This window comes from Heterocephalus glaber, unplaced genomic scaffold (genome assembly GCF_053883595.1).
Source record: "Heterocephalus glaber isolate CG9 unplaced genomic scaffold, H.glaber_assembly_v1.0 deba00001863, whole genome shotgun sequence".
NCBI classification, from domain to species: Eukaryota; Metazoa; Chordata; class Mammalia; order Rodentia; family Bathyergidae; genus Heterocephalus; species Heterocephalus glaber.
In genome coordinates, this window is record NW_028258503.1 from 533,749 (window position 1) to 561,605 (window position 27,857).

A 27,857-nucleotide genomic window follows, 5' to 3' on the forward strand; every position below is an offset into this window, starting at 1 on the left:
ATTTTCAATTTCTCACACTAGAGAAACTATTCGGTATTTACACATGTGTGTCCTATTTATTTCACTTAAGAGTATGGCCTCAATATGCATCCATTTAGCGATAAATGTCTCTAGTTTCTCATTCTTTATGGCTGAGTAGTACTCCATTTTATAGAAAATCCACATCTTCTTTATCCAGTTTCCAGTCCATGGGCACTTGGGCTGTTTCCAAGCTTTAGCTATTACAAACTGTGCTGCTATAAACATAGGTGCACATATATCACTGCCATACGATTCTTTTAATTCTTTGGGGAATTCCCAGTAGGGGAATAGCTGGGTCAAATGGGACCTCTAGTCCTAGTTCTTTGAGGTATCTCCATACTGATTTCCACAGTGGTTGCACCAGTCTGCACTCCCACCAACAATGGAGAAGGGTTCCTTTCTCTCCACACCCCCGCCAGCATTTGTTATTGGTTAATTTCTTGATAGCAGCCATTCTTTCTGGGGTGAGGTGGAATCTCAGTGTTGTTTTCATCTGCATCTCTCGAATGACCAGTGATGTTGAACATTTTTTCATATATTTAATTGCTGTTTTTACTTCTTTGTCTGAGAAATGTCTGTTCATTTCAGATACCCATTTTTGAATTGGGTCTTTGAATTTGGGGTGTCTGATTTTTTCCAGTTCTTTGTATAGTCTCGATAGTAGACCTTTGTCTGAGGTACAGTTGCTAAATATTTCTTCCCACATTGTAGGTTGTCTCTTAGCTCTGCTGGTGGTTTCTCTTGCAGTGCAAAAGGTTTTTAAAAAGATGAGATCCCAGTTGTTGATTCTTTGTGCTAGCTCCTGTGCTACTGAAGATTTGTTCATGAAGTCTTTTCCTATGCCAATGTCATCAAGAGTTTGACCTAACTTATCTTCCAGCAAGTTTAGTGTTTCTGGCTTAATATTTAGATCTTTAATCCACTTAGATCTTAGTTTAGTGCGTGGTGATAGGTATGTGTCTAGTTTTAATCTTTGGCAGGTTGAAATCCACTTTTTCCAACACCATTTATTAAATAGGCTATCTTTCCTCCAATGAGGGTGATTAGCTCCTTTGTCAAAGATGAGGTGGCTGAGTATGTCTGGAGTTGTTTCTGCATCTTCTAATCTATTCCAGTGATCTTCAGGTCTGTTTCTTTGCCAGTAGCATGCTGTTTTAATCACAGTAGCTTTGTAGTATAGTTTCAAGTTGGGGAATGTGATACCCCCAGCCATGTCTCTGTTGCCTAGAATTACTTTTGCTATTCTAGGTTTCTTCTGGTTCCAAGTGAATTTTTGGATTGTTTTCTCTAGCTCTGTGAAGTATATTGTTGGAATTTCTATTGGCATTGCATTGAATCTATATAGTAGTTTTGGAAGTATGGCCATTTTCACTATATTGGTTCTTCCTACCCAGGAACAAGGGATATCTTTCCATTTTCTTGTATCCTCTTCGATCTCCTTTTTCAGAGCACTGTAGTTTTCAGTGTAGAGGTCTTTTGCTTCCTTTGTTAGGTTGATTCCTAGATATTTCATTTTTTTAGATGCTATTGTAAAAGGAATTATTTCCCAAATTTCTCACTCAATGGGTCTGCTATTTGCATATAAGAAGGCTATTGTTTTTTGAGTGTTGACCTTGTATCCAGCTACTCTCCTGAATCTGTCAGGTCTAGCAGACTTTTGACTGAGTTTTTTTGATCTTCTATGTAAAGTATCATATCATCAGCAAATAATGACAGTTTCACTTCTTCCTTTCCTATCTTTATTCCTTTTATTTCTTTCTCTTTTCTAATTGCTATGGCTAATGTTTCCAGAACGATATTGAACAGGAGTGGTGACAGTGGGCATCCTTGTCTTGTTCCTGATTTTAGTGTGAAAGTTTTCAGTTTTTGACCATTTAGTATGATGTTGGCTGTTGGTTTTTCATAGATAGCCTTAATCAGGTTGAGATAAAGACCTTCTATTCCAATTTTCTGTAGCGTTTTTATCATGAATGGGTGTTGGATTTTGTCAAATGCTTTTTCTGCATCTATTGAGATGATCATGTGGTTTTTGTCCTTTACTCTGTTAATATAGTGTATTACATTTATTGATTTACGAATGTTGAACCATCCTTGCATCCCTGGGATAAATCCGACTTGGTCAGGGTGTATGATCTTCTTGATGACCTTCTGTATTCTGTTTGCCAGTATCTTGTTGAGGATTTTTGCATCTATGTTCATTAGGGAGATTGGTCTGTAGTTCTCTTTTTGGGTTGGGTCTTTCCCCGGTTTTGGGATCAAAGTAACATTTGCTTCCAGGAATGAATTTGGAAGTATTGGTTACCTTTCAATTTCCTTGATGAGTTTAAAGAGTAATGGTGATAGTTCTTCTTTAAATGTCTTGTAGAATTCAGCAGTGAAGCCATCAGGACCTGGGCTTTTCTTTGTTGCTAAATTTTTTTATTACATTTTCAATTTCACTCATTGTAATTGAGGTGTTTAGAATTTCCATATCTTCTTCATTTAATTTTGGCAATTTGTATGTATCTAGGAATTTGTCCATTTCTTCTGTGTTTTCCATTTTATTAGAGTACAGGTTCTCAAAGTAGGTATTGATGAATCTCTGAATTTCTGCTGGATTTGTTCTGGCTTTACCTTTTTCATTCTTAATTGCATGGATTTGAGCCTTTTCTTTCCTATTTTTGATAAGGTTGGCTAAAGGTTTATCAATTTTATTTATTCTTTCAAAAAACCAACTCTATGATTCATTGATTTTTTTGTATCGTTCTCTTAGTCTCCATTGCATTGATTTCTGCTTGGATCTTTATAATTGCCTTTCTTGTACGAGCTTTGGGTTTGTTATGCTCTTCTTTTTCTAGGAGCTTGAGGTTCTTCATTAGGTTATTTAACTGAGTTCTCTCGTACTAATATGGGCATTCACTGCTATGGATTTCCCGTGTAGAACTGCTTTCATTGTGTCCCACAGATTCCTGTATGTTGTACTGGCATTATCATTTACTTGTAGAAACTGTCTAATTTCTTCTTTAATTTCCTCTGTCACCCATTGGTTGTTCAGGAGGGTGTTGTTCAATTTCCATGTATTTGTGGGAGTTTTGCAGTTTCTTATGTTATTGATCTCCAATTGTATTGCACTGATAGTATATAGGGGATAACTTCGATTCTTTTACATTTACTTAGATATGTCCTATGAGCTAGCATGTGTTCTATTTTGGAGAATGATCCGTGTGCAGCTGAAAAGAATGTGCATTCTGATTTTGTGGGGTGGATCACTCTGTAAACATCTATTAAGTCTATTTGTTCAATAGCTTGGTTCGGTACTAGAATTTCATTAACTTTTTTTTTAGTTGATCTGTCTATTTGTGATAGAGGGGTGTTGAGGTCCCCCACTACAATTGTATTAGTGCTCAGTTGGTTTTTCATGTCCTTTAATATTTGTTTTGTATAGTTGCGGGCATTCATATTTGGTGCATATATATTTAGGATTGTCATCTCTTCCTCTTGGATTGTTCCTTTCACAAGGATGTAGTGACCATGTTTGTCTCTCTTAATGAGTTTTGGTTTGAAATCTACTTTGTCTGCAAATGAGATTGCTACACCTGCTTTTTTCTGAGTTCCTGTCATGTGGAGAAATGTTTTCCATCCTTTTGCTTTCAGTCTATGGATTTCCTTTTGAGTTAGGTGTGTTTCTTGTATAGAGCATATTGCTGGATTTTGCTTCTTAATCCATTCTGTCAGTCTGTTTCTTTTGATTGGTGAATTGAGGCCATTAACATTGATAGTTATAATTGAGAGCTATTGACTCATACTTGTCATGATGTTTTACTGTAGTTGGCTCTTTTATTTCTTATTCCCCCCCCCCTTTCACTTTAGTGTGTTACCTTGAGTGGTGCCTTCTCTCTGCTGGGCCTCATGGAGTTGTGACCTTCATTGTCTTTTTCTAGGATATTGCTTAGAATTGTTTGGAGTGCTGGTTTGGTGCTCAGGAAGTTATTCAAGTGTTCTTTGTCTTGAAAGTATCTAATTTCCCCATCGATTTTGAAAGATAATTGTGCAGGATACAACAGTCTAGATTGGAAGTTATTTTCTTTTGGGGCTTGAAATACTTCACTCCAGGCTCTCCTTGATTTGAGGGGTTGTGTTGAGAAATCTGCCATGATTCTGATTGGCTTTCCTTGGTAGGTGATTTGTTTCTTTTCTCTAACTGCCTGTAGAATTTTGTTCTTCTGTTGGGTTTCTGGGATCTTGACTATTATATGTCTAGGTGTAGATTTTTTTTTGGTCATGGCTGGTTGGAGTTCTATATGCCTCACTTATCTGTATGTCCAATTCTCTACCTCTTTCTGGGAAGTTTTCTGCTATTACTGCTGTGAACAGTTTTTTTTAATGTCAATTGTACTTTCTCCTGTTTTTTCGTGGAGTCCTATGAGTCTTACGTTATTCTTCTTTGCATCATCTAGCAGCTGTTGGATTGATTTCTCATGGTCCCTTACTATCTTTAAGAAATCTCTGTTTTCATGGTCCTTAAATGCAAACCTGTCTTCTATATCTGATATTATGTCTTCAGATTCTCTTAGTCTGCTCTGCATGCTTTCAATGGAGTTTTTAATCTCCTGAATATGTTTGAATCTGTTTCATGGATTCCATTTCTTTCTTATGTTGAGCGATCATGGTTTCCATTTCTTTCTTATGCTGGGCATTCATGGCTTCCAGCATGTTTCTGATCTCATCTATTTTCTTATCTGTTTCTGCTCTAGAGCTTCTAATCATGTCTTTCATTCTGCTCACCATGTCTGTATTTACCTGGGAGATTATTTCTGCTTTGAATTTTTCTAGAGCCTCATGCATCTGCTTTGTTACTTCCTGTGCTATCAGTTCAGGGTGTTCAAGTGGTTGCTTGTCAGACTTTTCTACCTCATTTCTCCCAGAATTTCCTTTTTGTGGTGTGGAAGCCTGCATTTGTGCCTTGCTTAAGTGTCTTCTCATTTTTGTTTTTGGTACTGTCCTTGGTTTAATTCCTGGGTTGATATTTCAGAATTGCTTAATGTAGGTATCTTTATTGATTGTGTTTAGAACCCTTGTGGAATGATTGCTTTTCAGAGGTGTCTTCTAGATATAGCTTGTGTTTGGCTATTTTATTTTCCTTATACCAGGTAGGAAAATGACTCTGAGGCTATTTTATTTTCCTTATACCAGGAAGGAAAATTAATTAGATGAATCACAACATGTTAGCCCAAAAGACATAATCAGCAACACCATAGCATCAAGCATAGCTTAGAAAATGACACTTTGTGGTAGTTATTCACCTATCAATTTTAACTATGTGAGTTAAATTAAAACCAAGGACCAACCCAATGTAAGTTTATAATCATTAAACTCTTCAATATAGCGTCTTTCCCCTTCGGGGTGGGGAGTTAAAAGGAGTTGGGGAGGGAGGGACAGGTGCAAAGAACAGGTAAGATTAGTGGTGAGGCCCAAAGACACAGAAAGATCACACAAACTCTAAGAAGTTGTTAAAGGCAAGAGAAAATGGCAGAATGAAAGAACAAAGATGTGAATAGAATCACCTACCAGCAACAGGGAGGCTAGATACCAAATTTACTTTCCTTTAAACCTAATGATAACCAAGAGAAGGAAAAAGAGAAGAAAAAAAACAATAAAGGAGAAATCCGAATTCAGTGCAGAAAGGAACAAATGGGGAGATGAGGAGCAATGTGGGACAGTGAGAGAACGAGTGAGAGAGAAAAAGATAGAAGAAAGAAAAGAAAGAAAAGTAAAACTTTGGAGAGTAGAAAAACGATAAAAATTAAGAATTAAAAATAAGAGAAAACAATTTTTTTTTCTTTTTTGCAAATAGCAATAGAAATTATGGGCCTCCTTCAGGGTATGTCTCTGCTGTCCCAGTAGGCAACATAGGAATCCGTGTGCATATACGAGTCAAAGAGTCTCAGCAAGCCAGCAGCAGACCCAGTACAGTGGTCTGGTGTGCCTTTATTGTAGATTCTCTTTACTTTCCCGCTGAGCTTCAGTTTTCATGGAGGAGCCTGAGAAGCCCTCTTTCTGTTACTAACTTCTGCTCTATCTCGTGGCGCTCAGGACAAGGGTCTTTATAATCTCCTGTGCCTCTGAAGTGTGGGACCAGGTAGCAGAAAAGCCAGAAGGCCAGAGGCGCACCGGGTGGGGGGTGGGGGGATTGGGACTTGAAAGCGGACCTCATGGTGGCGTGGGCGGGGCCCCGGACGGCTGCGGAGCTTCAAGCTGCTCCCAACCCCAGATTCCTCTTAATCCCCATGCAATAGTACATTTCTGGAAATACTGTTATGAACCAGTCTCAAACATGAATATAAATGCAGACATTCAAAATAAAATTTTAGTAAATAAGGCCAAACAGGGTTTTTTTCATATATTAATGGATTTGATTTTTTATTTTTAAATTAATGTTATTGGTACATTTTAGGTATACAATATAATGACATTCATCATTGGAAAGCAGGTTTTTACATATGCCACAAACGAAATTTATTTTAAGAATGTGGCCAAATATGGTTAAACATAAACAGATTTCCTAATATAATTAATTACATTAATAGATTAAGGGAAGAAAATAACTTGATTTTCTAAAGGGATACAAGAAGGATAATGAAAAAAATGCAAATACATTTTTTCTAAAAGCACTTGGTAACTAATAATGTAGTGAAAAACTGTATAGCCTAATAAAAATAAGATTGAAATGCTGGAAAGCACGAAAAAGACAAAAGTACCTACAGTCACTGCTATTATTCACAATTTAATTTGTAATCAATGTAAATAAAGTGAAGTATAAACATTAGGAAGGTAGAATATTATCATTATAGATTATGATGTCTACCTGGAAAGCAAAAGAGATCAGTTGAAAAATCATTTGAAGTAATAAAAGAATTTAGTAAAATGTCTGGTTACAAAATACAAACATAAACAAATCTAAAGATCTTTGTACACACTAGCAATGAGCTATTAAATAATACAATTAAAAAAAGAACCCATTCAAATAATGGTAGAAGTTATAAAACAGGAATAAACAAGAAATGGCTAAACTAAGAAAATTTTGATAAGTTACTGATGGACATAAAAGGTTAAAATAATGGAATGACATATTCTTATATAATTATTGTAAAGGTGCTTGTTCCTGCCGCATATCAGTGTCAACAAATTAATGCAATTTCAATAAAAATCCAACCCACTTGACACATTCATTCTCAGGTTCTAATATACTGCATGAGAATAGCAAAGACACCTTAAAAAAAGAAAAGATAAAATATTGTTGAGTGACTGTAACTAAAAGAATGTAGTACTAGGGTATGAGTAGAAAGACTGGTGAATTTAAACAACTTGAACATATATGAAAATTTAATATTTCAAAAGGGTAGAATTTCCAGTCATTAAAGAAAGAATGGAGTATTTTACAGATGGTGTATAGACAAATAGCTGTTCACTTGGAAAAACAGTTGTTATCCCCATCTCCACATCCTATACATAATTCCCAAGGGAATCTCAAATCCATTATAGGAAATTACTGAAAAATGATTTTCTAGGTTTTGAGCAGAGACTATCATCACAAAATGTTAAGACAACATATCATACAAGAAAGATAACATAAGGATACATGGTACAAAAATCAAAAAGTAGAAAATCTTATGCAATTAAAATTAAGTCTTTCACATATTATGTCCTCCAACCACTTAAAGACTGTTTCCAATTTCTATAGACAATAGATTTGATCACTAGATATTAGATACTTCTATATTGCCAAACAGCAGAAATTTTAAAATGTCAGAAAAACCTGAAAAAATTGTAACGTGATGGATGAAAAACTAATATATACATATATGTATGTCTATATGGAAATCTTACTAATATAAGAAAAAAGTCAGCATCCTTTTAGGACTACTTTTGGCTGCAAGCGAAAAAACCCCCAAAAGTAAGTACATTTAAAAATATTGATATTCACTTCTTAGATTTTTCAAAGATTTGAAAATTTAACAGTAATGCCTAGCATAAATATTATACACTGTCCATGGGCATTTAGTAAATCATTTCTGAAGAGCAAACTGATCAACTATATAAAACTTAAATGTGTATATTTTTTGATCCATAAATTCTACTTCTAGAATTTTGACTTGACATAATTGGTCAAATACACTATATATATAGTGTGTGTATATATATATATATATATATGCACTGTAATATTGATAAAGCAATTTATAACAAAGAATTGCACACAATCTAATGAGGATTGATTAAATTACTATATTCATACAGTGAAATGTTATTTTATCAGTTAGGAGACTTGGAAAAGTGGCATAAACTGAAAGGGGATGTATTATCTCATGTTACAAAGAGTCTTAATATAAGGAAGGTGGCTCCAGTATAATTAAGTCCGTGGCTAAATATCATCAAGGACCCAGTTTTAGTCAATCTCTATCTTTAGTATGTTAGCTAACTCTCCTGATCACATTCCACAAATATGTATAGGTACTGACTGACTGTAGTTATACAGTAATTAGCAAAGACAGATGTGGCCCCTGACCTCATGAATTTACAGAAAATATACTATATATGAAAAAAGTAATAACAGTATGGGTTACATGATTACATTTATGAGAAATGTTCATTTAGGTACAAACATTTAATAGCTAACATTTTCTGAGTATTATGGGATGTTTAAAAAATACCTTTATATGGATTATCTAAATTAATCCTCACAACAACCTTATGAGTTAAATACTATTATTACCCAATTATGTGTGTGGATAAGCTGGGACTCAGTGACATTAAATCATACATATATGATATTCTGGTAGTCAGAATTTGAACCCATGTCTGTCTTACTCCAAAATACATAGTCTTTCTTTATAAAATAACTTTTTGAAAAATGAAATTTAAAAATCTAGAAAGAAATAGACCAAACATTAAATAATCATTTTCTTTAGGAATTGATAGATGAATGCAGTTGATGACAAGAGACAGGAGAAGGAAGGAGAATAACAAAGTGAAGGGTACATTCATAGACTGGCAGTGGGCAATTGTTGATTGTGTGAAAGTTATAAAGAAATTTAAATTCTGGTTCATGGGAGACAGTGGACAACTGGAGCTTGTAATTAGAAAATTTCAGAGGCTGTATAAAATTTGGTAGTGTTTCAGGACAGAGCCATGTGTGGATTTTACTGAAGCGAAGAGTGAAGGTCAGTGGATTAAAGTAGGACAAGAAAATCTTACAATTATTGTTTATTTAAGCACATATCTATGCTATAGGTTAGATAAATACTGGTGAACCAGATGAACGCACAGGAGAGGTCAGATCATTCAGGGCCTTGTAACCATGTTAAGAAATGTAAGATTTATCTGGCTTTTGTTCCAAATGTGAGGAGAAACCATCAGTGGATTTTAAGCAGGGCAATGTCTTGATATGGCATGTTGTGAAAAGAACACTCTGACTGTTTTGTTGGGAATATATCCTGAGTGTGTGAGCAAGGTGGATTAGTACCGATATCAAAGTAGTCCAGGTAAGCGTTGATAGTGGCTTGGACAAAGATGATAGCTATGGAAATGGAGGAAAATGGTGGACAGATATATTTTAAAGATAGATTAACAGTTCTTTTTTGTTGTTGTTGTTTTTTGTTTTTGGTACTGGGGATGGAACTCAGGTCCTTGCGCCTGCGCAGCAGGCGGTGAAACCACTGAGCTAAATCCCCGGCCCTAGATTAACAGTTCTTGATGATGAATTAGATATGAGAGGTGACGAGAAGTAAGGAATTAAGTTTCTGTAGATGGTGGAAGAGAGGGAAAGAGATGCGAGACTAGGGTGGATAGAGAAAAATTTTGATAGATGTTGATTTTAGTATTGTTGTTCCCCAGGGAATACCTAAGAATAAGACTCCAGGCTGTCAGCAATGACTTCTAGAGTCACATCTTCCCTAGAATGTGGACGTTGGGAGGGGAGCAACCCATGCAGATATCTCAGGTACAAGAATTATAGATAGATGGAAGAGAAAGTACAAAGGCCCTGAGGTGAGATTGTGCTTGTTGTGTTTGAAGAACAAGAAACTGTGTAGCTGGAGTAAAATGAACAAGGAGTCAGCAGTAAGAAACGAGGTTCAGAGGTGATGGGGTAGAAATGGAATTCATTTTTAAGGGTTCTTCTACAGGTCATTGGAAGTACTTTCTATTTTAAACAATGGAATGGATAACCATTGGACAATTATGAGTAGATGCTTGCTTATAACTAATATTTTATCAGGCTCCCTCTGGCTGCTCTGTGGGGAACAGATTGAGGAAGGAAAGAGTGAAGGTGGGGCAAGAGAAGCTGCAGGGGAAACAGTTATCACAATAACTCAGGTTACAAGTGACAGTGGCCAACACCAGTGTGTCAGCAGTGAAAATGTTGAAAAGGTGTCAGATTCTGGTTATACTTTTAAGGTGAAGCTAACATAATTTCCAGATCAGATGTAGATCGGTTTCATTGGGTGAAAGCAAGGACTCAAGAATGAATGACTCCGAAGTTTTTGGCTGGAATATTTGGAAAGACAAAGTTGCCACTTACTGAAAAGAGGAAGGCTATCAGATTGGGGAGGAAGATTAGGAGCCTGATTTTCACATGTTAAATTTGTAACACCTAATAAACATTAAAATGGAGATATCAGGTAGACAATTAGTTATAAGGGCCAGCAGTCCGTGGAAGAGATAAGCTGGATTTATAAATTCAAGACTTATTGGATTAGAGATGGTATTTAAAGCCATGGGGTCACCACGGAAATTAATATAAATGAAGAAAAGATGATCAAGCCCTGGGGAGCATTTTAAGAAGTGATAAAGTATATGAAATGCTGTGACATCGTACATTTTTCCTTTCTTTCCTCCCTTCATTCATTCATGGTCCTAAAAGTGATTAAACTATGCAGAACATACTTCCCTATGCCCAGACTCAGAATCAAATGGCTTTCCCTTTTATATCCTTCACTGTATGTGTACCATCCATCTTGGGAACTGTGCTAGATGATTGTCTTCCACTCCAAATGATACTGACATGAAAAGCACACCATAGCAGGTCTGAGGCAATTTATCCTAGAGGAAAAGACTTTCCAGGAGTTCAATAGGTATAATCAACTGCCTGGTGAGAGGGTTAAGGGCTTTGATTAAAAATTGCAACGATGAACCAACTTTTCCCACAGTGATATGTGCTGACCAAGAAGTAGTGAGGTTTTTTTGTCTTTTGACATGATAGTCATATAACTTTCAAAACTCATGTTCTCTTTCTGGCCTTGAGGTACTGATGAATACTGCTGGAAATAGCTACAACACACACTTGGAATGTCACAGTCACATAATCAACCATTTTACTAAATACAGGCATATTTTCATTCACATGCAGCTAAATGAAGGATTGGTTTCACATTTTATTACAGTGCACAACAAAGTAAGGAAAAGTATACAGTTCATTTTACTCTGGAATATAAGACAATGTAATCCAACATGCAGTTGTGTTCTTTGTTACAAGTTAATCTTTTCTTTACCTATGTAGTAAAATAGCTTCTAAAGCTTTATCCTTAGTATTATAGTAACACCTGATTTTTTTCACACTTACTTTCTAAAACCCACTTGCTGTAGTAACAACAGCACTGAATTCTACTAAAATGTTTTTTGTAAGTTTCTAGAACTTATTTAAGCAATTAAATTCAGCCACCTCTGCTGGGATCTATGCTGAGTATTTTAAACTTGCTTTTTAAAGTCAGAAATGGGAAAGTATACATATAATGTATTTTAGTCAAGAAAACTGTAGAGAAATTTTGTTTCTATCTTTTTTTTTGAATTAATAAGTATCCAGGCAACTCTCATTTATCCACTTGATAATTTTGCTTTCAGAATCTAACCCTAACTAATTATAGTAGTTGACATTTTGTGTTGACCCAAGCCAGGTCACGTGAAAGGAATATAGAGAAAATGATCAGTTCACTTGTAGTTGATGCTGTGAATTGGTCCATGGTGCTCGTCCAAGTTGGGACACAGGTGGCAGAATGATCTTTCATAATTTTCATTGTTTGGCTTCGTTATTCTGGCTGAAGCACATTCCCAAACTTTCAGATTCAGTCACATTCATACTGAAGTTCAACATGATATCTCAAAAAGCAATTTGCCATTCGTAGGCTTTCCTACAGCAATAGGTATGAGAAACCTGACCCTAATCAGAATAGTTTTTTTTTTTTTTTTTACTGTGAAAAGTATGGCTTTTGCCTAGCTGAACTGGCTACAATCCCAAAAGTAATTTAAAGCATCACCTCTCTTCAAGAAGATAATGGAACCTTCAAGCCATTCCGATTTGCTGAAGCAATTATCTGTCTGTTCCCCTGAGAATTAAGAGCTGACTCTCTAGGGTAGATAGGAACCCTGTGTAGGTATGTAGCAGACAGGTGACAAGGTCATTGAGGGATGAGTATTTTATGCCCATCCCAGGCCCCGTTGCTGTATTTGGTTCCTTCAATAAAATGTCCATTGTATTTCAGTGGTAAGAACACTTATAGCTCACACAATTCTAATGTGTTTTCAGATGTGCAATTAAATCATTTGTTTAAAGTCCTCTTGCCAAGAATACCTGAATGGGCTTTTCCTTTGATTCATTCCCAGGTTCCCTCAAGATAATAGCTGAGTTGTAATCAATAGGGAAACATATCCTAACCTGGAGAGAACATTTATTTACAGTCATATGTCTTCCAAGGTAAATGAATAATCGTTTATTCATCTGACAGAATAATGATCCAGTGAGTGTCCTTGCACTTGGTTTACTATTCTGTTAAATGGGGGAGAAAACTTCACAGGCCTGCTGCAGTGATCAAAGAAGTAGAGTAACTGTAACAAGTTTGTAAGGGTTAACCGTGCTTCCTGTTGAGCAGGTGCTCCATATCGGTTTGGTGAAAGGGTTTGCCTCAGGGCTCTTTTCAGAAGCAACTCCTGTGTTGTTTGTGTCACATGCCTGAAGAAGCAAGCAGACTGCTCACTCTGAGTTTGCAGTGGCCAAAGCAGTGAAACTTCAGGTATGGTCAGGTGTTTAGGTTCCAGTGTGCTATTTATGTGGTAATTTTCATGAGACAATTGATTTGACACAGGTGGTAACTCTACCACAAGGGTATACATTTTCTCAAATGTCATAATAATAGTGTGCAAGTTACCTCCCTTTTCCTATTCACATCCTTTTACTAGAACACCAAGCCTTGAAAAGGCCTTAGAAAATTGCTGATCCATACCCCTCATTTTACAGGAGAGCTGTTAGAAGCAAATTGATACTTTTTAATCAAACCAAGCGCACACATTTGGCATAAGATACTCTCATTGAATTAAGTCGATCTCATACTCTTTGTTACGTTATGTTAATTGTTCCCAATATGATATTTTCCCTTTACATATTTATGGGCATGACTTATGAACAAGCTGAAGTATCAAGGAACAATTGTCCTGTCTATAGGTATGTTTTCCTGGGACCTAGCTTCCCAAACCCCAGGCCCTTAACATGTCCACAAAGGCCACATGGAACAGCGACTGCCAAACATGTGTCACAGCATCCAGGCTTCCCCATCCACCCACACAGAAGCCCGTAAAAGCCCCCCACCCCCTAAGGAGGCTCCCTTGGTATCCAAAGGTTGAGTTCTCTTCAGTCACATAAGGGTTCTATTTGTTTTGACCACTTTTAGGTTCATGTGGGAGAGCATGTTTTGGAAATAAAAGGGCTGACTAGCACAAACATCTCCTCTCTGATTTGACCACCTCTTCTGAAGAGTGAACCACATTTGGTACAAATCCACTCTTTACCCCTTCCCAACCCTCCTGAATTGTAATCTCCCCCCTTTTAACCAGCTCATATATGTCTCTGGTCAGGTCTGTGAAGGCTTTCTCCACATTAATGGCATCTCGGGCTGACGTCTCAATGTACTTCATGCCGTACGCAGCAGCCAGTTTCTCGGCCTCGTGGCGAGTCACTTGCCTTTGTGTATCCAGGTCACACTTGTGACCCACCAGAACAAATACAATTTGGTAGGGCTGAACGTGTACTTTGGTCTCTTCTAACCACTCATGGACATTCTGGAAGGACCTGCGGTTGGTAATGTCAAATAAGAGAAGACCACCTACTGAGTTCCTGTAGTAGGCGCGAGTGATGGATCTAAAACACAAGAAAGAAGTAAAGAATAAAGGTTGTGCCCAAACTCCTGCACTCCAATGAACTCAGTGTATTTTAGGGTTCCTGGTTAATGACACAGTCCTTTAGTAAAAGTCACTTTCTTTTTTTTAAACAAGGAAATACCAATGCCATTCTTTAATGATATGTGAATTTTCAATTGGGTAAAATTTTGAGATGGCATTTTCTAGAAATGAATGCTCATGGAACTTCAGGCATTTTCCTTTGATTAAACATTGGAAAATGACCTTGGGAGATGACTGAGTTTATTTCCTGCCTTCCAGTGGAACCACAACTAATTATCCTATTCCCAAATCTAAATAACTAACAGAGACTTTCTCTTCTGCATAATAACATCCCGAAGTCACAGGGTTTTTGGGAGGCAAAATGAAATAATGGATGCTAAACTGTTCTGAATCATGGACGGTTCATTACAAACGCTAGCAATTGAAATGGGAGTTTTAAGAATAAAAATGAATTTATGAGAGTTAAATTATACCTGTAGTTATCTTGCATTATACTCCATTTTTAAAATTTATGACCCTTTCTGTCTTTCCATTATTGCTATTATTATTATCATCCTACAGGGGTCCTCAATCTCTTCTGTGAGGAGAAACATAATTTTGTTTTTTATTCTCCAGGCCATGTGGGAATGGGAAAAAAGGGATGGTGAAGGCTTCCGGAGCAAAATGCCTCTCTGCACTACTTGTTGGCAAATTTCAGAGAGGCTGACTCAGGACTATCTGAGAAAAACAACCTAAGCAAGTCTTCCCCTTAAAATTATAGTTCATGTAAATCATTATAATGAGGATTGATTACAATGTAAATAAAGGAAGTAAATTATGATATATTCGCTGTACTTCTTATTTTTGGGGGTGGTGGTGGTGAGACAGGTCTTATGTAGCCCAGGCTGGCCTTGAACTCATGGCGATCCTCCTGCCTCAGCCTCCCAAGTGCTGGGATGACAGGCATAAGCCACCATGCCCAGCTTTGCTGTACTTCTTAAAAAGAAGAAATCTCATTCACATATTTTAATTTCTTCATTTGATGAACCTCATTTTAAAATATAGATTTGTTTAGAATGCATGAGCTTATTAGAGGGTGGACAAGTACTGTGATTGGTGATGTATTCCTATTTTTTGTTTTTTGTTTTGGATGAAGAAGATAAACAATGAATGACTCAATAGCTTAAAGCTTCGGGAAAATGCCCCATGTTAACAGAATAAAAATTGGGAAATTACAGTCCAATCTGGATTATGGTTTAGAGCAAACGTTACAAATGAGTTCAAGTCTCCAGAACTAGGCAAATCAGCCCCAGAGAATGAAAATATTTCTATGATTAAAGACTATGATTAAAGATTGGTGACTAATGATATGTATACTAGAAAATTAGACATGAACAAAAGTTCTGATTTGTTAAAAGTGTGATTCAAGAAATCAATAAGTAAGCCGTAGGAGCCTGTCTAAACTCTAGAAATGTGTTATTGTATTAGTGGCTTGTGAATAGTTAGCAAAGCAAGTTGCAAAGCCCTTTCTAAGGACAACATAAAACCGAACAAAACTTAACATCTTCCCTAAATTAAAAAAAGGCAGAGATAAATGACGAGCTGGGGAAGTATCTTACAACATACACGACAGAAAAGGGCTAATAAACTGTAAAGAAGCCTTACAAATCAATATTGCCTAGTCAATAAGGAGCAGTGAATACGAACAGACTGTTCATACAGAAATTCCAACAAACATATACAAGATACCTTTCTTCGCTATGAGATGCAATCACACATTCAAAGTGAATCTGTACAAGGATATTTGCCAGTGTTCAGAGAAGTGTGAAGTTAGAGATAAGTTTATAATTATCTCTTCTCTTCAGTTACCTAACCAATACTTTCTATGCTCAATTAGTGTTCAATAGATAAATAAATAAATGACCATAAACATGGTCTATTGAGTCTTTTTTATCTGATGCCTTCTGTGCTACCTGACTTTACTTCAAATTGTTCTCTGCAAAGCTTTCTGTGTACACTCTGTTTTCTCTCCCTTCTGTCTTTATCTGTGGTGTTTCCCATCTCTGGGCATGTCCTGTCTTGGGCCTCATCTTCTGCAGTTAAGCCTCCCTCCTCTGTATTCACACATATGATTACAAGTCATATATTCTACAAAGGAAGAGCAAAGGGTTGTGAGAGGAAATTAACTGTATTCATTGATTGTTATGTGTCAAGTGTTACAGTAAGGATTGGTAGACAAATAAAAACAAGACAGTCTTTTGTGTAATTGCTGATTATTTTCCCCCACTATGCTAGTACAGAAGTTACAAGAGGGAAGGGGCTCTATCTGTTTTTGATTACATGGTATTCTCTGTGTGAGTCTCCTCACACTTTACAAGAACCAAGTCCGGAGTTTTGTGCATAGTAGTGATCAGTGAATGGATTGTGACTGCAAGAAAGAATCAATCGATGAATCAGTATCTATTTCCTTTATGTCAGGACACACGTTAGCATACACAGAGACACATACATATACACACAGAGATATAGAAATAAAACAATATACATGTGACTTATCTATAGTATCTGTAGGTGTCAATTATGTTAGGGTGACCTGGGAACATTTTTGAAAGTGAGGAACATAAGGCCTGAGATTGATGAATTCTAATAATCAACTCAAGCTAGTTTATTATCAGGGGCAGGCTGAGGAAGTTGTGGTGCAAGCAATATGTGTTATTGAGCAGCCTTTCCTGCCAGGGTTCTTCTTTCCCTGCACTGAACTCCCAGTCAGCCCAAGGTAGGCTCGAGCAAAACCCCTCCAGACCCTTGTACTGCGATTAGAACCAAAGTCCTCTGTCCCCAGAGGCTGTGCAAGCTCCGAAGACCCTCCCACTGCTCGCGGGCCCGGGCTGCGCTCCCACCTGAACCTCTCTTGGCCTGCGGTATCCCAGATCTGAAGCTTGATGCGTTTTCCTGGCTCGATCTCCACCAAGCGGGAGAAAAAATCCACCCCCACAGTGGGGTCTGAAACCTGGGCAAAGCGGCCTTCGGTGAAGCGGCGTATCAGGCAGGACTTGCCCACCGTAGAATCCCCGATGACAATGAGCCGGAACTGGTAGAGCCAGATGGCCTCCATGGCCGTGGCTTGGCAGGTCTCCTAGGCCCGGGACGAGGGCAGCGGGACGGGCGCCCCGCCAAGGCCTCGTACAGCGCGGTTCAGTTCCGATTTAGCTCGGCCGGGAGCGCATCGCTGGCCCGGGAACCCAAAGCGAGATAGGCCCAGGCTCGGGGAGAGCGGAGGGATGGATGCTGCGCTCGCAAAGGTGATGAAATGGCAGCAGCATCAGCACCACGCACTCTGACTCATCACTGACAACCGGTTACTGTAATTCTCCCCGTAGACGCGACGCTCTGGCTGCCGCACTGTTTGTAAAAGGAGCGCACAAAAAAAAGGTCAGAAGAACAGCGCGTTCCCCTCCTTTCTAATTATGTCACCCACTCTCCTCTTAATCTAAAATTGACTTGTTCAAAGTAAAGATGTAATTTCTTTTCATTGAAAGGAGTGAAACAGTAAAAAATGTACAAAAAAGTCCACAATTATGTATTTGTCCAGTGTTTCCATAATGGAATATATATATATATAATGTTTGTTTTTAAAAAATATTAGCTCAAACTGTACCCTTACTCTGAAACTTGCCTTTTACAGTTAGGAAAGCATCATAGATAACTATTTCCAACTCATTTTTCTTTTGTCACGCTTCAGAAAGGATTCTTTTAAGTACAACTACTCACACTTTATTTCTACGAGAAGCATCGAAGTCAAACAGTAGGAATATTTTAAATTTAGTGTACTTAGGCAATATTCTTTCTAAAAATATTTAGCAATTTAAATTCTAGCCAGCAGTGCAAGAAAAGACCACTTGTCTGCATTATTTCATGCACCCTGTGTTTTATCATTTTTTAATTCTTGCCAATCTGATGTAGTTTTAAAAAGTTATTGCTTGATTTCACAAAACCCTGATGTCAACATCATGTCTTCTGCATTGACCTTTTGCATTTCCTCTTCTGGGAATTGCCTCTTTGTATCTTCTGTACAGTATTTTTGTACAGTATTTTTAATGTCTAATCCTTTATTATTGCCTTAACTATTTTTTGTTTTTAAAAAACAGATTTATAGATCTATAAGTTCACATACTACACAATTTACTACTCACTTAATCAACAGCACAGTGGCTTTTAGTCTAGTCACAGATACACACAACAAACACTACAGTTAATTGTAGAACATTTTTGTCACCTCAAAAAGATACCCAAGGGACTGTGAAGGAGCAGCCTGTAACACAAGAAACCAGGACAGTGGTATCACGGTGGGAAAGCCTGTTCTTCACTACTTTACTTCACGGGGTACAGCGGGAGTAGAGATGGAGACTTGATGTCTGAGCAAGTGGCCATGGTGAGGACTGATGGGACGAAGCCGGTGCAGAGCACAGCCATTCTCAGCTACAGCCACAAACACGACCTCTAGAAAAGACATAAAAGAGACAGATTGCCCCGATTCACATGAGCGCAGAAGGCGTGGCAGACGTGCATGAAATAACTGCTCATCACCCATTCTGTCCACTTGGAGAGAAAGACGCAAGCCTTGCCCAGATCAAGGAGAAAGCAAGAAACCATGCCTTTAAAAAGGTGTTAAGGAGCCATGCACAAGCCTACTTTTATTGGCAACAAGCTGATCAAGGCTGACATTCGCTTGGTTGAAGGTATTTATCACGGGAAAGAGGTTGACTCCAGCATTATGGCTGACCTCTCTGCAGCAAGTTATCTATTTTAAGTCCCCAGAGAGGTACTCCTGCATCTCTGACCATGGAATCCAATATTTGGACACTTGGGCCGGTGAGTTTCTGACTTCCAGCCATCTCCAGTATTCATCCTGCCACCACCTTTTCTCCAAAATGATCTTTTAGGGCTTGGTCCTGAGGCATGAAAGTAATTTTGTTATGCAAGGGAATTGAAAGTGAATGCTACCTCAAGAAGTATATTTTGCATTGTATGATGTGACAAACCCAAGGCCCATCTCCCTCTCCTCAACCTTCTATTCCATTGTGGGTGGGTTCTGACCCTGATTTCTCTGGTGTTTCCTTTTCCCTAGGTCTGAGGAGGTGTGCTTCCGTCTAATTTTCTCCCCTCAACCCAAGTAGCTACTAGCAGACGTTGTATTTCCCTCTGCATAGCTTCCTCCCATATACCCAGACTCCTCCCAACAATTCCTATCTTTCTCCCCAGTGTGAACATTGGTTGTGCCTGAGCCCTGATTTTCCTGTTCTACTTTTCACCATCACTCCTACCTCAATGTTCCCACCTCTTCACTTCTCCTATTCGAATATTTTTCTGTTTCAGTATCTAACAGACACACAATTCTTCCTTATTTGTGCAGTGGCAACGAATCTATTTCTTCTAACCAAATACGCTCACCAATCCCAACCAGGCAATCTGGATTTCCTTTGCAGTTGCGTCTGCAAACACAGCGGATGCAGGGCTCCAGCCAGATGCGGTAGGTGGTCTCGATGTGCTCCTGCGACCCCTCCTCGCGCCGCACGGTCTCCGCCCAGCGCCAGGCGGCCTTCTCTAGCTGCAGCCGCGGGGCCATGGCCTTGGCCCCAGGAGCGCCCCTCAAGCCGGGCCGTGGTTGCTGCTTCTGCCTCCCAAATGGGTCCCGCCGCCTGCCGGCGAAGAGGCCCTGAACATGTCTTGGTTGAAAGGCTTTGATTTTCATGAAGAAAGAGAAATCAGGAAAGTTTTAGTTTACACCAAAAAAGCAGTCATGTGTACTGAAGTGTATAACTTAATAGATGATGAATTTTGTTTAATGACTATGAAAGTGGTATTTTAGAATTCAACATTGTTGTGATTTATAAAATTGACCTATTTGAAATTATTTTATATAAAGAGCTATTTGGAAAATTATTGTACATTATGCAAATTTTCTGGAGTCAACTTTAAAATTTTTATGGCGTTATACTTTAAGCCAAATCATATTGGACTATTACAATGACTTCTGAATCAAATTACCTGGAGTTAGTCTAAACTCCACAGGTTAAGGGCACAATCCTCCGAAAAACTTAACTCATTTCATAGACTAGCTACAAGTTTAGGAGGTCCCACTCCATCCACATTTCCAACCAACAGATTTATAGTTTTCCCTTCTTTAATCAGTTTCAGTAATTCACTACAATGTTTTATAGTTCTCATAAAACTGCTATTTGTAGGATAACAATTTTATAATAGCAAAAAGGATACAAATCAAGAGAAACTGAAAGAAGAGTTGCATATGATGTGGCCTAGGAGGGTCTCAAATCTAAAGATTCCAGTGTTCTTTTCCAGTGAGTCAAGAACCTATCCATGTATAACAATGTGTATAGAATATTGTTAAACAGAGAAGTGCTCCTGAGCTTCACTACACAAACTATTGGAGTTTCATTATTTAGGCATGATTGATGGAATCACCGATTAAGTAATGTAACACACCCTGCAGCCTTCTTCCCCTACATAGAGGTTACTCAAAGCCCCAACAGTCTAACAAGGTTGGCCTTTCAGACAAGGTCAAGTCCTATCCTACTTCCTCTTCTTTGCTTAAACTGTCTAGGAGCCCACTATGAATCCAACACTCTTATCCTTGGGCTAAACAGGGAAATTGCTAGGAGGTCTGGTGGTGAAGAGCCCAACAGGGGACTCTCCAGGGAGCACTCAAAGTTTGAGTACTTACCCTCTCCACATTTCTGTGTTCTGCCCTTGGTTCCTGGGAAAAGGGTTTTATAGATTAGATTACACAAACAGTAATATCATTTGTTTGTTTTATTCCACTTTATGAACAGCATTCCAAGAATGATGGCTTGGCATATGAGCATGAAGGAAGATTCTCTACAAATAACATGTTTGCCCAGTTCCCATTGTTCTTTAGATAATACTTACCTGAATAGTCAAGTCTTGGCAGGCTTACAATGTCATCTTGGCTTGGCAAGAGTCTTGTACATGAAAAAGTAACATTTCAAGAACATGGTACTAAATGCTCTATTTTTGCTCATAGATGATAAAACTACATAGGTTCAATTCCTGCTTTACTTGGCTTCTTTTTTTTTTCAGGGGTGGGGCCCAGACGGGGATCGAACTCAGGACCTTGTGCTTGCAAGGCAGGCAGTGGCACCACTGAGCTAAATCCCCGGCCCTTACTTGTCTTCTTCATTTCTCAATTTTTTAATCTATGAAACAGGCATGCTACTAATATTTACCTCATATATTTTAATGAAGTCAAGTAGTTAATATATGTAAAACACACACAAATTTGCAATATAAGCACTAGATAAATGTTAGCAATCATACATCTAATTTGATCATAATGGATACTTTGCTAGCTCAAATATATAGCTCTCTAGAACTAAAAGTTTCTCTTAAGATGATGTAATCTAAGCTTACTTTATGTAAGAGATTCCATGCCTTTTTATTTTCATATGTGCTCCAGTGACACATGGTGTCATGCCGATATGAAAGGTGAGTACAGAGTAGATTCAGCCTGTGGGTGGGTATTAGCATCCGTGACACCTTAGTCAACTGGGCTGGCAGGGTTGATGCCAGGTAGAAAGGGCATGCTTCCCTGTGTCTCAGCAGGCAAGCAGGGGCAAGGGAGTCATAGGGATGGCACCAGATGGTCTGGGCATGCTTACCTGTGACTTAGCAGGCAAGTAGGGAAAGTAAGCATGCAAAACTGGTGCTGGCAGCTGTACACATGTGCCAGTGACTTAGTGGGGAGGCATGTGAGCCAAGCTGATTCCTATGAGAGTTGGCTAGGTCGCCATTCACCTGTTTATCCTCTCTTTGACCACAGTCTGGAGGGGGCTCCCTTGTCTGTGGTTAATGTCTGAGAGGACAATGAAGGAATGCAACTTTCCCTTGTTTTGGGGGGGAGGTGAAGTGGGAATGGGCCAATGTTTGCAAAGTCTATTGCAGGAGTCTGGTCTCTGCAGTGCTAGTTCAGTCCCTCGGGCAATTTGCCACACTTTCAAAAGGACTGCTCCCTAGAGAAATGGGGGTGGAGGCACATGGAACAAACCACAGCAATACTGCTTTCCCTTTTCAGCTCTCTGTTTGGTTTGATCTACATATATCATCTTTTCTATTGATTTTCTGTTTTGAGGTGAATGCCCTGCCCTGAATTCACAATACTTCTTAGGGAATCTTCTCTGAGTTTCTCTGATGTGACTCCTACTCTACTCAGCCATGTTGGATCCCCCATCTATTTAATTTTTCTTGATGCTAGTGTGAATGGTTTTGTCTTTCTAATTTCTTTCTCAGGGAGTTTATTGTTGGTATTTAGGGACACTTGATTTTTGTGTGTTGACTTTATATACTGCTACACTCCTGAATTTGGTTATTAATTCTATGAGTGTTTTGGTGGAATTCTTTGGTTCTCCTATGTAGAGGATCATGTTATCTGCAAATAATAATAATTTGACCTCTTTCCTCTATATATCCCTTTTATTTCTTTCTCTTGCATGATTGCTCTGGCTAATGTTTCAGGAACTATGCTGAACAGTAGCAGTTGATAGCAGACATCCTTGTCTTGTTCCTGATTTCAGAGGGAAAACTTACAGCTGTTGCCTGTTTAATATGATATTTGCTGTTGGTTTGCCATAAATGGCTCTTATCAGAATGAGATAAGGTCTTTCTATACCTATTTTCTTCAGGGTTTTTTATTGTGAATTGATGTTGAATTTTACCAAAGGCTTTTTCTGCAACAATTGAGGTGATTGTGTGGTTTTTGTCCTTGCTTCTGGGTTTGTTTTTTTGTTGTTGTTTTTGGTACCAGGGATCAAACTCGGGACCTTGCGCTTGTGAGGCAGGCATTGGAACCACTGAGCTCAATCCCGGGCCTGTCCTTGCTTCTGTTTATGTGATGAATTACACTTGTTGATTTCCATATGCTGAACCAATCTTGCATCCCTAGTCATGGTGTAGGATCTTTTGATGATTTGTTGCACTCTGTTTGCTGGTATCTTATTAAGGATGTTTGCATCTATATTCATTAAAGAGATTGGCCTGTAGTTCTCTTTTTCATTTGGATCTTTATCTGGTTTGGGGATAAGGGTAGTGCTAACTTCCCAGAATAACGGAGTAATCCTTCCCTTTCAATTTCATTAAAGAGTTTGAGGAGTATTGGTGTTGGATCTTCCCTGAAGTTCTTGTAGAATTTGGTGGTGAATCCATTAGGTCCTGGGCTTTTCTTAGTTGGCAGGGTTTTTTATTACAATTTCGTGACCTGTTATTGGATTATTCAAGATTTTTAAGTCTTAATTCAGTTTTTTCATTCATATGTATCTAGGAATCTCATCATTTCTTCAGAGTTCTCCAATTTATTGGTATACAGATTTTCAAAGTAGTTGCTAATAATCTTTTGGATTTTGATGGTGTTCATTACAATTTCACCTTTTTCATTTATAATTGTATTGACTTGTGTCTTTTCTTTATTTTTTTGTGAGATTGGCTAAGGGTTTGTCTACTTTGCTTACTTTTTCAATGTGCCAGCCCCTTCAATACATTGATTATTAGTATTTTTTTAGTCTCTATTAATTTCTGCTCTGATCTTTATGATTTCCTTCCTCGTTTGGGGTTTTTTTTTTTTGGTACTGAGAATCGAACTCAGGACCGTGCGCTTGTGAGGCAGGTGGCGGAACCACTGAGCTCAATCCCTGGCCCAAATTTTCTTCCTCGTAATTGCTTGGATTTGGATCACTTTTTTTCCAAGCTTGAGGTGCGTCATTAGCTTATTTATTTGGATTCACTGGTTTTCACAGGTGGGCATTCACAGGTATGAACTGTCCTCTCAGAACTGCTTTCATTGTGCCCTATAAGTTCTGGTATGTTGTACTGACATTATCATTTAATTCTAGGAACTGTCTGATTTCTTCCTTAATTTCTTCTGTGACCTACTGATTATTCAAGAATATGTTGTTTAATTTCCATGTGTTTGCCTGATTTCTGTGGTTTATTTTGCTATTGATTTATAGTTTCATTGCATTGTTATCTAACAATATGCTTGGTAAAATTTTAATTCTTTTGCATTGATTTAAGCATGTTTTTTTGACTAGTAAGTGGTCTAGTTTGGAGAACATTTCATGTGTTGCCGAAAACAATGTATATTCCTTTGTTGTTGGGTGGAACACTTTATATATATATATATATAAATTTTATTTGTTTGGCTTGTTTCAACTCTGATATATATATTTTTGGTACCGGAGATCGAACTCGGGACCTTGCGCTTGCGAGGCAGGCGGCGGAACCACTGAGCTAAATCCCCGGCCCTCAAACTCTGATATTTCTTTGCTGATTTTTTTGTTTAGTTGATCTATTTGTGTTAGTGGGATACTGAGGTCTCCCACTTTGTAGTTTATACCCAGATGTCTTCACAAAGCCTCATGCACTTAAGAGTGGGGCTTTTGGGAGGTGATTGGATCATGGGTGTGTGGAACTGGATCATGGGTGTGTGGTACTGGATTAGTCCACTGATGGGTTTGTAGCTGTATGTAATGTTGGAAGATGAAGCCTGATGGGAAGAGGTGGGCCATAGGGTGCAGCTTGGAATAAATACACATCCCTCCTCTTCCCTTGATCTGGCGCTGGATTCTGCCTGCAATGAGCTGTTTCTCCTCTGCCATGCCCCTTTGCCATGCCACACTGCCTTGGAGCCAGGTGACTAGAATAAAACCTCTACAAACTATGAGCCAAAATAAATCTCTCCTTTAACTTTTGCATGTTGTGTATTTTGTCCCAGCAATGAGAAAATAACTAATGTACCCACTATAACTGTATTGATGCTTATCTTATTCTTTATGTCCAGTAGTGTTTTATGAAGTTGTGTGCACCATTGTTTGGTTCATATGCATTTATAATTGTTATCTCTTCCTTTTGAGTAATTTCATTGACCAATGTGTGGTGTCCTTTTTTGCCTCTTCTGATCAGTTTTGGTTTAATATCCATTTTGTATCAATATAGGATAGCTACTCCAGCTTGTTTTCAGGTTTCTGTTGCATGGAATATTGTTTTCCATCCTTTGGTCTTTTTAATGTATGATTTTCTTTTTGGGTTAAATGTGTTTCTTGTATGCAGCATATTGTTAGATTTTGTTTCTTGATCCAGTCTGCTAATCTGTCTTTTCATTGGAAAAATGAAACTATTCACATTGATACCTATAACTGATAGGCATTGACTTAGCCCCATTATTGTTTTACTTTCCTGCTGCTGATTCCCTTTTTTTCCCTTTTGACTTAATTGCTTGGCCTACTGGTACATTCATTCTTTTGGGTCTTTTGTCATTGTTAGACTCACTGTCTCTTTCTAGAGTATCCTTGAGAATTTTTTGGAGTGCTGTTTTGGCAGTCATGACTTTCTGTAGGTGCCCTTTATCATGAAAATATCTTATTTCTCCATCAACTTTGAAGGATAATTTTGCTGGGTGTATAAGTCTGGGTTGGAAGTTGTTTTCTTTTAGAAATTGAAACACTTCAACCCCTTCTTGCCTTTAAGGTTTGTGTTTAGAAATCTACTGCTATTCTGATAGATTTTCCTTTATAAGTGATTCGCTGTTTTTCTCTAACAGCTTTTACAATCCTATTCTTGTGTTGGATTTCTGGTATTTTGCTTATCATGTGTTATGGAGTGGTTCTTTTATAATCATGGCTATTCTGGGTTTTATATGCCTAATTTATCTGTATGTTGAATCTTTTCCCATGTTTGGAAAGCTTTCTACTAGCACTTCTGTAAATAGTTTTTTAATGCCCTTTTGTGCTGCCTTCTGATTTTTCGCTAATTCCAATTAATCTTAGATTAGTCTTTGTGTCATCTAGCAGCTGTTGGGTCCATTTTTTATATCCTCTTGTTGTTTTTAAGGTATCTCTCATTAACTGATTACCAAGCTCAGGAGTGTCTTCTAGGTCTGACACTGTATACTCACTTTGGTCACTTTAGCTGCCCATACTTTGAGTCATATTTTTAATCTCTGGATTTCTTTTGGGAACTTTTTTATTGACTCCAATTCTTTTTTATGCTGGACATTTATATTTTATACTTCTTTCTTTAGCTCTGCTATGTTTTATTAGTGTCTTTTGTAGACTTACTGATCATTTGTTTCATTAGAAATATTATTTGTCTAGTTATGTCTTCTTTGATTTTCCCAAGTACCTTATTTATCTGTTTTATTACCTCCAATGATATCTTTTAGATGTTTTGCTACGTGGGTTTTGATTTCCTTCCCCTCAATGATCCCTTTATCTGCTTTAGGGAGTTGAGAGCTTGTGGAGGCATTTTTTCCTTGTCTTCTCATATTTCTGTTTTATGCGAGATAAAATAGATTTTTAAGTCAAAACTGCAAAATAAACAAAAGTCACTTGATAATGGTAAGGGGATCAATTCAGCAAGGAGAAATAACAATTGTAAGTATATATGCACCCAATCTTGGGCACTCAATTATGTAACGCAAACATTATTTTATCTAAAATGAAAGATCGACCCCAGTACAATAATAGGGACCATCAGGACCCCATTTTTGCCAATGAACTGATTATTTAGTGAAAAAAAATCTACAAAAAAAATACCAGAGTTAAACTGTACTGTTAACTAAATGGATCTAACAGACATCTACAGAATAATTTACCCAGCGGCTACAGAATATAGATTCTTCTCATCAGGACCTGGGACAATCTCCAAGATAGATAATATATTAAGTCACAAAATAAGTCTCAACAAAATTTTAAAGAATCAAAATTGTATCATGTATTTTTTTCTGATCACAATGGATTAAAATTAGAAACTAACAAGAACTTTAGAAATTATACAAACTATGGAAATTACACTACATACTCTTGAACAATAAATAGATCAATGGTGAAATCAAAAGAGAAATTAAAATTTTCTTGAAACAAATGAAAGTGTAAACAAAACATGTCAAAACCTATGGGATACAGCAAAAATAATTTCTTTTCGTTTACATTTAAAATGTCCTCCAAGAGTCTCAGATGTTCAGAGGTAGGGCTTTTGAAAAGTGATTTGATCACAGTGGCACTATGCTAATCAGTGCATTAATCTGTTGATGAATTCATCTACAAGTGTGCTCTTAATAGAGGGGGCCTGGATAGAGGTGGGTCCCTAGGTCTGGGACCTGGAAGGATGTATTCTTGTTCCTGGCTTCTCCCTCATCTCTCTGCTTCCTAGCTACCATGAGTTGAGCAGCTCTCTTCTGCCATGCCCTTCCACCATGACATTTTTGCCTTGGAGCCAGCTGACCATGGACTGAACCTTCTAAAACCATGACTCAAAATGAACCACTCCTCTTTTAAGTTGTATGTGTCAGCTATTTTGTCCCAGTCCTGGGAAAGTGACTAATACAGCAGTACATAAAAATAGAGAAAGATTCCTAATAAACAACCTAACAATGCAACACAAGGAGCTAGAAAATCAAAAAGAAACCAATACTAATAGGTATTTATTATGTCCACCTAATACTAATAGGTGGACATAAATAACAAAGGTAACAGCATAAATAAATGAAATAGAGACTAAATAATAATACAAAAGATCAATACAATAAAAGTTTTTTAAAAAGATAAACAAAATTGATAAACCTCTAT

At 37.8% G+C, this 27,857-nt stretch overlaps 2 protein-coding genes across 8 annotated transcripts in view; both read right to left on the reverse strand.

Annotated features, from left to right (window-relative positions):
• Nucleotides 1-11,412: 11,412 nt before the first annotated feature.
• Nucleotides 11,413-26,554, reverse strand: Rab39b (RAB39B, member RAS oncogene family). 7 transcript variants are annotated; one of them, XR_015448432.1, is made up of 6 exons: nt 26,434-26,554; nt 20,948-20,980; nt 19,657-19,944; nt 18,989-19,157; nt 18,482-18,517; nt 17,316-17,607 (listed from the first exon to the last, which is right to left on the reverse strand). XR_015448432.1 is itself a non-coding variant. In XM_021252443.2 (5 exons), exons 1-4 carry the CDS (start codon nt 26,552-26,554, stop codon nt 19,012-19,014), a joined length of 588 nt encoding a protein of 195 aa, XP_021108102.2. In that variant the 3' UTR covers nt 17,316-17,607; nt 18,989-19,011. The 7 variants fall into 7 exon arrangements, 4 of the variants coding, with proteins under 4 accessions (XP_004875230.1, XP_087060264.1, XP_021108102.2 ...); XR_002392220.2 differs by having other exon boundaries at nt 18,482-18,705; XR_002392219.2 differs by having other exon boundaries at nt 18,482-19,157.
• Clic2 (CLIC family member 2) overlaps nt 21,266-27,857 on the reverse strand; it is a 92,739-nt gene continuing 86,147 nt past the window's right edge. Inside the window, exon 13 of the transcript XR_015448431.1 lies at nt 21,266-26,558. The gene's annotated coding sequence lies outside the window, so the exon portion shown is untranslated. The remainder of the gene's footprint in view (nt 26,559-27,857) is intronic.

What these genes read in the sequence shown, in the direction of transcription:
- Rab39b (XM_004875173.4), bottom strand. Translation starts at nt 17,320, where the DNA reads ATGGAGGCCATCTGGCTCTACCAGTTCCGGCTCATTGTCATCGGGGAT. An exon ending in GCAGGCCAAGAGAGGTTCAG is followed by an intron (nt 14,186 to 17,105) that starts GTGGGAGCGCAG and finishes CTTGTGTTTTAG; the next exon opens with ATCCATCACTCGCGCCTACT.